The following is an 11,540-nucleotide window of genomic DNA, read 5'->3' as shown; positions in this document are numbered from 1 at the left end:
ATTAGAGATTAACTATCTCTACTGCCAACAATGATGGTTAACTTTAAGCAATTCTTTCAAAGGAAACCAAAATTAATTCTAACTCTTTTGATATGATTTCTGACATCTTAGTCCAAAAAAACTTAGATGACAAAAGCCTGAGAAAAGCACCAACATAGATTTTTAAATTGCATCCAACCATCAGTTCAGATGTCATAAAGATTTGCTTCTATTAACATGGCAGCAATGACAAAGAGGTAGATATGAAAGATGCCGTTTAAATACTTTAAGACTACTCTTAGGTGGAATTTTAACTAGTTCAGGTGTTTAATCTAAAAATCATTTTTACTAGCTGAATCTTCATAAGAATTTCATGACATGCTCTTGTGTAAGGGAGAAATACATCTGAAGTACTAAAAAAAGTGAACCTTTAAAAAATTACATTTACTTAGCCAAAGTTAATGAGAGCTCATAATTTTGGTGAACTAATAATTTCTTCTTTTACCCAAACCTGACTATAATTAAAGAACAGGTACTTTTTCTCTACTGAAATTTCTAGGAATTCACATTCAAAATTCTTTAAAGTATATGTGGTGCTCAGAAGAGCACAAAGACAGCGCATGAAATGTCCCCTGAAGTCCTAGAAGTTGAGCAGATACATTAAAAAGACATTGATGGTCACAAATCAGGACCTTCACAGACTGGCAAACACCCACCCATGCATACACACTCTTTCTCTCACCCCCACCCGTCCACCACACAAACTCAGTTCTCATCCTCACTGTAAGGCTGCATTTGTATTTTTTTTAAAGGCACCTCTCATTCTCTAGCTATTGCCTTTTAATGATATTTGTTTTGTTAAAAAGCCTGAATGTTCAATGGAAATAGTTCAGTACTGAGAATGGAATATTTTTCAATTCACATTTGAATAGCCAGGTTTTCTTACATTCAGATTTTAATAAACTAGAATGACAGTCTTTAAAACAAGCATGCTAGCCTATAATGAATATAGTATATACAGTCATTTAAACATTTATAACTATATATCATACTGCAAAAGCAAACAGCACAACACTCATCATACTCATCATGTCGTGTACACTACCTCCAAAAATGAAAATACAAAACAGTAAAATGCACCTATGGTTTTATATATATATATATATATATAAATTACGTCTATATATATATATTATATATATTTGTACAATATATATAATATATATTTATAAAATATACATACATTTTAGACATTTTCAAATAAATCTCCATAATTATCTCCAAAAGAAATTTATAGCAAGAATACTGAAGGAATGAAAGTCAGATAAACAAAAAATTTTCACAAAGTTCATTATCAGTGATGCCACTCAATTTTCCCTTTAGTCATACTAAAATGATTATAAAAGCTAAATACTTTGCATAACTAAGTACCTGTTTAATGGCAAAAATTGCTAAACTTGTTCAATAGAAAAATACTGAAGGTCATTGTATCACTTACGTTAAACATGGTTTGAGAAGCAAATGAGCTCCATATGACAGCTGAGTTTTGAGAAGGGTGCTGCAAGCTCCCAGAGATGTATCCATAGCATATGAAAATAAGGCAGGGACCCACACTTCCTGCTGATTTTCATAGTATTCTAATAGAGTCATCCAAAATATTTACAAATCATGTAATATGAAAAAAGCATTTTAATGACTGATTCTTGAATTGGTTCATTTTGTAATGTGAATTTTCAATAGGCTGGGGGAAAAGTCAGACACGTGTATATACCACTGTCTGACTGGAAGACAGCTTTGGCTCGTTTCTAAGCTGAGACCATACAGCTCTAGCGGAAAAGATGCTCTCTTTCTGTGCACAGTCTCCAATGGCACAGCACTGGCTTTCTAGGAACTTTCAACAGTTCCATCATTTACGCTACAGTCTAGCCATCTCATGGTTATTTTCCATTCACTAACAGAAGGATTCCAACCATGAGGCATAAAATGAATAGGGGAAGACAATGCCTTAGTTTAGAGAACTTAGTGACATAAGCAAAAGCAGGCACTGAAGACCTTGGAAGGTAATTAAAGCAATAACTGGTAGAACAATAGCTTTGTGGTCATCCATCATAAATATACCAAAGAAGGGCACCTGACTGGAATTTCCCAGTATCCTTCTGCAAATGTTAGGTTAGCACCCTTCCTTTACTCTGTGAAGAACCAAAAGAACAATTTACGTAACACAATGTGGAATTCTATACCTGCATGGGAATGTAAACATTCACTCAACAGCTCCTATCTAGGTCAACTCAACTTATTATACAAAGGAGTCTCTTGAGCCCACTGTTAACCAAAGCACAGATGAAATGAGAAGATAGCTGTGTCAAAATACTACAGCATAACTGTAAAACAAACAGGCAAATTAGCACAGGTGTTTAGCTTAAAAGAAAATTTGCCTGTATACTGCAGAATTTCAAGATGTAGACAAGCAGAAATTTTAAAGAAATATTATCAACTTTTATCTACATCACCACCAGAATATGTAAAGGCATAGATGTACATATTATCAGAAATGTCACTGCTATGACAATGGAATACGTGGGGAGAGGAATGTAGGAATTATTTTAATGGGTTAAAAATGGACATTTCTTTTTTTTAAGTTTGAGAGCCTACTGTATGAAAAGTTGGCCATTCATCATTTACTTCTATCTTATAGATCGGCTTCTGTCCTTTCAGGCAAACAAGAAAAAGGGTATGAGAAGAGCGACAGTTGTAGGGCTCGGGTATGTACGACACGGAACTTGGTCCAGATGGTAGGATCGCAGGAAGCCCAAGAGCTGACCAGATGTGGCCACGGGCAAGGGGGGTTCAGTGAAGCCTGGTCCTTTTGGATACCCTTTTTCCCCCAGAAACAATATTGATTCACTGCTCATTAAAATATATTTTATATTCCAATTAAAATAATGGGAGAGGGAGAGAACAAAAACCTTTGAGCCAATATTATGCACTGAACTCTTCCCTCCTAATTTCCAAGAGCAGCTTCTTCTTGGAGGTATCGATAGAGGATTTCTGGGGTACTAGACATTTGCTTTAGTACTTCTGCAAAAGCAGCTGGCTGAGGTTAACCTTACTCTTTGGACTATTAAAACAGAATAATTATTAATTATTTTTGGTAGGTTCCAAATAATATGAATATGAGAGACAAAGAAGAAAGAACATAGTTCATCTGAATCATGGTTATGTGGGTGCTGATAACACAAGTTAGCAAATAACTTCTGCTTTTTCAATCATCAAAAGTAAGATTTCAATGACATGAAATAATCACTGTGGTACTATAAATAAAACATGAAAAAAAGTTGTTTTTTAAAATTAATAGAATTACAGAGATATGCCCTGCTTGTCCTTAAAAATAAACAGAATCTCAAAGCTGAATAAGTTAAATCCTTTAGTAAAGGCAGACTGTTATCAACTATTCTTCAAAGTGGTGAGTATCTGACAGCTAAACTTTAGAATGGTACAAATCTATTTTCAAAAACGTAATATAATATAGAAATCTGCCTGCAAACTAAATATTTGTTTAGCATTTCTGAATAATAATATATTTAACATAATGACTGCAGTCTTTACCCCCAACAGGTAAACTGCTTTGCCAGTGGCTTTATGTGAACAGCTGAAAGGAGAGCTAAATAAAAACTTGTTTTAATAGGCCAAAAGGGTTAGTACAGCAGATATGGCAGATTACTATGTGACCTACCTAATGTGTTTAACAAGATTTCTCAAGGGAGAACTAGGTCTAAGTTTCCATTCTTCCTCTGTTCATCCCCAGCCATCAAGTTCTTTAATTATCACATACAGAGTGCCCTATTTACTGAATAAGGACAAACGAAACCTTGTGTTCGCTCAGGCTGGCCTAGCGAATTGGAACAACCTCAGACAAAAGCGCCTATTTGGGGGAAATTTTGACACAGTTTTCAGGTTCACAAATTCAGCTGAGCTTGCAGCAACCTGAACAAACAGTTTTAGAAAACAGTATACGAATTGCAAAACTGTACTTTAACAAACGTTCTCTGTGCTCCTTCAGCAGAACAAAAGGGCAGGACGAGCTGACTCTTGCCCTGGTCTTCTGTATCTCTTTTGTGCAGTTGATTAATTTATAAACAGCTAGAAGGTGAAGATGATACACTGTGTCATACAAAGACTTTAGCCAGCGCATCTGCTCCAGCACTAGCTATATAGCATTTGGATGGGTGGAAAGCTACATCATGAATTGATTCTTCAAACTTTTTCCGATGAGCTGTGAACTCTTGGATACACGTCTTACTTTCTAGGTTCCATAAACGTATTGAACAGTCATGACCTATACAAAGAAAAAGAAATTGAAAGGCAAAATTACATTAACATGAAAATGATAAGGAAAAATGAGTAATCTATAGTTGATATACTTACTGCCAGACATCAAGTACAGGCCATTAGGATCAACTGCTAAACTTGTAACAGCTTCTAAGTGGGCTACCATCGAGTGGATCAATTTGCCTTTGGGGGGAAAAAAAGTATTACTCTTCTCACCCTGAATAGATGCCAGTTACCATGCTGCAGTGAGTGGTTTCTCCAGTCACCCTTCGCTGTGTATTTACTGCATCAACAGCTTTTTCCATCAGCTAAAACAACACATGCTTCCCCTCCCCACCTCTACTCTACTCGTGGCAGTGATAAAGAACAGCAGCTTGATTTTCAGATTATATTTTTATCTTTTAAATTACAACATGGATAAACAGTAATTTGTACATATGCAGACCTTCAAACCGTGTTCATTAATTGAAATTTGGACACTATTAATCAACTACTTTGCATGCTTTTAAAACAAACAAACCAACCCATTGCTGTCGAGTCAATTCCAACTCATAGAGACCCTATAGGACAGAGCAGAAATGCCCCATAGGGTTTCTGAGGAGCGACTGGTGGATTTGAAATGCTGACCTTTCGGTTAGCAGTCAAGCTCTTACAGGCAAACTACGCAAGTTATGGGAACAGAATTTAAATTTATAGACAGAAGAGACTTGAGAAACACAAAAGAACAGAGAGGAAATCTGCCCACAATTTTGGTGGAAACATTACATGGAAAGGAATTAAAAATATTAAATTACTCATCTTTAGTAGCAGCTAAGCAAAGTCAGCAAAGGCCAACATATTTACAAAGCCAATAGCAGCTACCCATGTAAATGTGCCTGTTAATACAGGGTGCTTTCCTCCCGGCACAGCTCTTCATGAGTTTCCTTTAGAGTGGTGGGCTGTAAGTCAATACAAATTGGCAAAGTCTCATAGCCAAATTCAAATCAATCAGAACCAAACAGTATTATAATACAGAAAAAATTGTTGTTGTTGTTGTTAGGTGTCGTCGAGTCGGTTCCGACTCATAGCAACCCGATGTACGACAGAACGAAACACTGCCTGGTCCTGGGCCACCCTCACATTCACTGCTATGTTTGAGCCCATCGTTGCAGCCACTGTGTCAAGCCATCTCATTGAGGGTCTTCCTCTTTTTCACTGACCCTCTACCTTACCAAGCATGATGTCCTTCTCCAGGGACTGGTCCCTCCTGATGACATGTTCAAAGAATATGAGAAGAAGTCTCCCCATCCTCACTTCTAAGAAGCACTCTGGCTGTACTTCTTCCAAGACAAACTTGTTCATTCTTCTGGCAGTCCATGGTATATTCAATATTCTTTGCCAACACCATAATTCAAAGGCATCAATTCTTCTTCCATCTATCTTATTCATTGTCCAGCTTTCACATGCATATGAGGTGACTGAAAATATTATGGCTTGGGTCAGGTGCACCTTAGTCTTCAAAGTGACATCTTTGCTTTTCAACACTTTAAAAAGGTCTTTTGTAGCAGATTTGCCCAATGCAATACATCATATGATTTCTTGACTACTGCTTCCATGGGTGTTGATTGTGGATCCAAGTAAAATGAAATCCAGAAAAGTTAGCCCATGGAAAATGAAGGAAATGAACCAAACAACCCAGAGTTTTTCCAACTGTAACAAGATGGCTGGCTATTCAATAATTGAACAATTTTAAACAAAATATAATGATCACATGCCTCTACTTCTAACATGTTTCTACTTTCTGCCAATATATTCATAGCAATAGATCATTTTTATTAATATTTTAATATACCATGGACTGCCAAAAGAATGAACAATCTGTCTTAGAAGAAGTACAGCCAAAATGCTCCTTAAAGAGAGAATGGCAAGAATTTCTCTCACGTACTTTGGACATGTTATCAGGAGGGACCAGTCCCTGGAGAAGGACATCATGCTTGGTAAGGTAGAGGTTCAGCAAAAAAGCGAAAGACCCTCGCCGAGATGGACTGACACAGTGGCTGCAATGATGGCCTCAAACATAGCAACGATTGTGAGGATGGTGCCGGACCAGGCAGTGTTTTACTCTGTTGTACACAGGGTCGCTTTAAGTCGGAATTGACTCAATGGCACCTAATAACAACAATAATAATAACCTTGCCTCAAGGGCCTAAATAAAGCATCTACTCAACATTAAATAAACCAAGGTGATTCTGTACTCTATAATGAAGACTACTTCCTAGAAGATTCGGATGGAATGAACAGAAACTGAGCTGGCAGAGTATTTGTGTTTCAGTGCCCACTCCCTGACCATGAAGCTACCTACTGATAACACCAAACTTAGTTTACTTGTAGTGGTAATTGTTTTGCTTTAACAATAATCAATTTCTAATAAATTCTTACCTGTATTGTTATCAAAGAATTTGATGTGTCTGTCTTCATGAGCAGTGATGCTGATAGGAAGAGTGGGATGACTGATGACTCTATTAATTTGGCAGGAAGTAGTGGCTGCTAAAAAGAAAAAATTAAAGAGCAACACAAATGAGTAAAGATATTATTTCTTTACACAAAGGAGAACTGAATACTCACCTAACAGACTGAAAAAGTAAATGATGTGACTTTAATTTGTCTTAGTTCATTTGTTCTGTGACTGTTTCCACAATTTCAGTGTTAGGAAATAAGAATCATCTAAGCTACACCATACTGACAAATCTAAAGGTACCTAACAATTAAAATTTCCTGTTCCACTACCTGCTATGTTATGGAAGGGTGTCACCTATGGCTTAGCCTACAGCCTCTGATATTTCTCATTCTGCAGTGTTCTGAGATGTTTCTGCTACTTTAATGAAGTTTCATTATTACTTATATGTAGGTAATCCCCAAATTTAAATCTTAACTCTTTCTATATATAGAGCTCTTTATCACATAGTTATCATCTGAAGAGAAACATGACAAAGAAAGTTTCTTAACCCTTAAATTTTCTTTCTCATTCTTGCTCATCGTAATAGAAATGGTAATCATCTGACAGTCCAATAGGTTTAGAATCTTAAAATAATCAGCATCCTAACAGTATCCTATAATTTGCACAGTATTTAATCATTTTCAAAGAGATTTCAAATATGTGCACAGTGGAACAGGTAGGCCACATATCATTATGCCTATATCACAGTGAACGAACCAAGGTCCAGAAATAATTGTGACTTTCCCCAAATCAAGTGAAAAGGCCAGCTCCTAGTTTCTGGTCTTCTAATTTATACCAACTAAACACTGTTGCTGTTGTTAGCTGCTATTGAATCTGCCCCAACTCATGGAGACCCCATGTACAATGGAATCAGACCACTGTGCTCCATGGGGCTTTCAATGGCTGATTTTCAGAAATAGATGGCCAGGCCTTTCTTCCTAGTCAGTCTTCATCTGGAAGCTCCGCTGAAACCTGTTCACCATCATAGCAACACAAAAGCCTTCACTGACAGATGGGGGTTGGCTATGCATGAGGTACACTGAACTGACCCACCACTGCCCCCTTCCAACTAGATATCTCATACAAATCAGCCACTGCAAAGCTGGTACCTAACCTACCACAAGTTCCTCCTAAAACCCTTTTATCAAAATGAAATCAATAATCAATAATAAGTTTAATCAGTGATTTTTTTTTATAAGAAAAATGTATACAGGTAGTTCCCAATTTACGATGTATTGGAGTTACAAAGAACTGTACTTACAATTGTTGTTTTGTTTTTGTGAATATTATCGTTAGTGATATGTACAATACACAATTTTGCAACATGTAATTTGCTGATGTTATCATTCTCAGATGTTCAATGTTATGATTTATAAAGATATTGATAATAAAAGGCAATAATAATGAATACTACTTACATTAGAACCGACTTACGACGGAGTTGTCGGAATGGAACCCTGTTGTAAGTCAGGGACTACCTGTATAGAGATAATGCTAATTTAATATATATCAAAGTTAAAAAAAAAATCATTATATCATGGCCCACGGTGGGGAAAGGTTGTCCTTATAAAGGACATTATTGGGGCATATGGAAAAATTTGAATATGAACAGTAGTTCAGGCAACGGTATTGTGTTGATGTTAAATTCCTGATTTTAGTAACTGTACTCTGCTATGTAAGAGAATGTTCTTATTTTTAGGTATATGCTAAAGGACAGAGAAGTATAGAAGTATAAAGTCTCTCAAATGGTTCAGAAAAAAATGTATACACATATACAGAGTGACAAAGGAAATATGGCAAAATGTTAAAAACTGGTAGATCTGGATAAATGGTAGCCAGTTCTTGTACTATTTTTGTGACTTTTCTGTAAGTTTAAAATTATTTCAAAAAAACCTTAAATATTTTTTAAATCCTAGAAGAGGTATTATAAATTTACAATCACATAATAGAAAATATTTATAAGCAACAAGCCGGATCTATACTATTTTTAGTCTAATTTTACTATATTTTCATGATGGTTCCTACAAATATGACTTCCTAAAAACTGAAGATAGTCTTTTTCCAGTGCTAGCGGCAGCTGGCTACCCAGCCTATTATTTAAGTATAGAATAAGTCACCTGACCATGGGAAGTAAATTCTTGGTTAGTTATACTCAATTCAGAAGGTCCTAAACAAAGGGATACTTAGTTTCAATGTTCAGTCTATGGATTCTTTTCTCCAGAGAGAACATACCACTGACTGGGCAATATCCTCTTTAAGGTCTAATGGAGAACAATAACAACAAAAGAGAAACCCTTTAAGTAAAATATCCCAATATATTCCGAGAGGACTTTCCGAGACTAGCCTCAATTACTTTGAGATCTAGAAAATGAATATGATAGAAAAGAAATCAAATCATAGAAGCATAAAAAGAAACTTCTTGTTTGGTAATATTTTTAAGAAAGTATCTCTACTTGATGGTAAATCAGACAAATATGCAAAATGCAAAGAACACTAGAAATAAATTCAAAGCACAGCAACAATCATTCTAACAATGAGTCCAAAACAATCCACCAAATGTTCATATCAGCTTGTGATCTACAAATAATTACCTTTTCATTAAGTTAACAAGTACCCAATTACCTACTTCAACTACCTTTTACTTTATCAGTCAAATTGCCATTGACATCATTTTGAACTGTAGTTTGTACATTCACGATTGTAACAAAAAAAAAAAGAACAGAGGAATACTATTTTAATATGGTTACCTATTTAAACCAAAAGGCAAAAAAATCTTAATTTTGATTTTCCTGTGTCTCTTTTTTATACAAATAGCACAAAGTTCTATTCATGCCTACTTCCCCACACAATACTCACAGGATAAGAGAAGAAAACAAAGGATTGGAAAGAAAAAAGGAAGAAAGCCAAAAAAGGAATGAAGAAAATTTTTAAGAGAGAGAGACAGAGAAACAGATACATACACCATGGTAATTAGTTCTTAGATTAAAGTAACAGTATTATGTGTGGAGGGCACTGGAGGTTCAGTGGTAGAATTCTTGCCTTCCATGCAGGAGACCTGGGTTTGATTCCCAGCCAATGCACCTCATGCGTAGCCACCACCAGTCTATCAGTGGAGGCTTGTGTGTTGCTATGATGCAGAAGAGGTTTCAGCAGAGCTTCCAGACTAAGACAGACTAGCTAGAAAGGCCAGGCAATCTACTTCCAAAAAATCAGCCAATAAAAACCCTATGGATCACAATGGTCCAATCTGCAACTGATTATGGGGATGACGCAGGACTGAGCAGTGATTCATTCTACTGTGTTGCCATAAGGCGAGAGCTGTGGCAGCTAACATCATCATATGTGTATGTGATTTTCTTTATGAACTGCAACCTAAAGTGTGGATTAGGGTTAAACACAGAAAGCAACGGTTAAAAAAACACAAAAACAAAAAAGACTCTGTATATCTTCTTCACAACCTGAGAAAGCATTTATTTCTGACTTTCTGTAGCCAATAAAAAGTTTCAGATTTGGGATTCTGAAACTGCAAACTTGATCTATATTCTAATCAGTATTGAGCTTTGTCAATTTTATTACTAACATACAAAAATGAAACTATAACAAATGAACAATAAAAAATTGATCCAAATGCAGATTATTTAAATTGGTATACATACTTGTGTCTAGGTTGGATTCTAAAGTGAGAATGCGTTGCTGTGTTTCCATGTTAAAGATGCTTGTATATCCTTTGCTGAATGATGCTACCATATGGCTGGGGTCACTGCTCACTAGATCCACCGAGGCAGGGATTCCCAATTCTAAGAGAGTCAGAACATATTCAAAGAGAAGTTTAATTAGAGAAGATACTTGAAAACGTGTTTACAATATAATAAAGAGTGGATGATTGTTTCTTAAGAAGTTAATAAGGCTTTCCATTAGAATAAAAATTAAAGAGACTATTTCCTTTATTACTTTTAACCCTAGCCCACTCTTAAGTGTTTAACAGATCTTCTACCTATTACTCAGCTAATGTATTCACGGTCTGCAAGCTAATTTTAATATCAATATAAGAAAATCATAAATTAAGGAGAGAAATATGTCCCAAAATCTAAGTGCCTGTATTCAGAAAACAAACAGAAAACATTTATGAACTACACGTTTTCCTGCTTCCAACCTCAGCTTGGGGCTTAGAATGATGGCACAGCAGGAGGTCTTCATTTAAAAAGTCCAGCTCCTACTAGGAATTCTAACTCATCCAAAGTACAGAATTTAAAAAGTCATGTAAATATCAAATGCAGGCAGCCCATCAAAGCCTAGAGATAAGTTATGATAGCTCAAGATTAAAGAAGGTGTTTTAATTTACCATCCAGAATAGGTTAAAATTTGGAGCTTATTTATAAACATAAAAAAAAAAAGATTTATACACATAAATATACTAATCTGATTTTTTTTCATTTGGCTCATAATCTAACTAAAACAAGCTAATAGTTTAAAAATATATGTATTACAGGGGAAGATTATAAATGGCTAACAAGCACATACAAAAAATTGCTCAACATAGTTAGCATCAAAGAAATGCAAATTAAAACCACAATGAAATACTACTTACTACACAAGTATACTGACAACACCAAGTACTGGTAAGGATTTGGAGTAACTGAAACTCACAGAAATTATCGGCAGGAGTGTACAATGCACGACTGGGTTTAGCAGTTTCACATAAAGTTAAATAAACATCAACCCTAAGACCCAGAAATTCTACTTCTAGGTCTTTACT

General features: G+C 35.6%; 1 protein-coding gene across 4 annotated transcripts in view; it reads right to left on the bottom strand.

Annotated features, from left to right (window-relative positions):
* Positions 1 to 1,208: 1,208 nt before the first annotated feature.
* Positions 1,209 to 11,540, bottom strand: part of STRN (striatin) — a 168,438-nt gene continuing 158,106 nt past the window's right edge. Inside the window, exons 15-18 of one of the 4 annotated variants that reach the window (XM_023736050.1) lie at positions 10,441 to 10,581; positions 6,727 to 6,831; positions 4,405 to 4,491; positions 1,209 to 4,315 (exon numbers count right to left, since the gene is read on the bottom strand). In XM_023736050.1, coding sequence (XP_023591818.1) covers positions 4,146 to 4,315; positions 4,405 to 4,491; positions 6,727 to 6,831; positions 10,441 to 10,581 — 503 coding nt within the window. In that variant the 3' untranslated portion in view covers positions 1,209 to 4,145. Of the gene's footprint in view, positions 4,316 to 4,404; positions 5,247 to 6,726; positions 6,835 to 8,202; positions 8,263 to 10,440; positions 10,582 to 11,540 lie in introns of those variants that run through there. The other 3 variants (XM_004369561.2, XR_002824871.1, XM_023736060.1) reach the window with 3 other exon arrangements.

The sequence above is a fragment of the Trichechus manatus genome, unplaced genomic scaffold (genome assembly GCF_000243295.1).
Source record: "Trichechus manatus latirostris isolate Lorelei unplaced genomic scaffold, TriManLat1.0 scaffold00005, whole genome shotgun sequence".
In the NCBI taxonomy this organism is placed as follows: Eukaryota; Metazoa; Chordata; class Mammalia; order Sirenia; family Trichechidae; genus Trichechus; species Trichechus manatus.
Note: the sequence above shows the minus strand (reverse complement) of the source record. Positions and strands in the feature narration are given on the sequence as shown.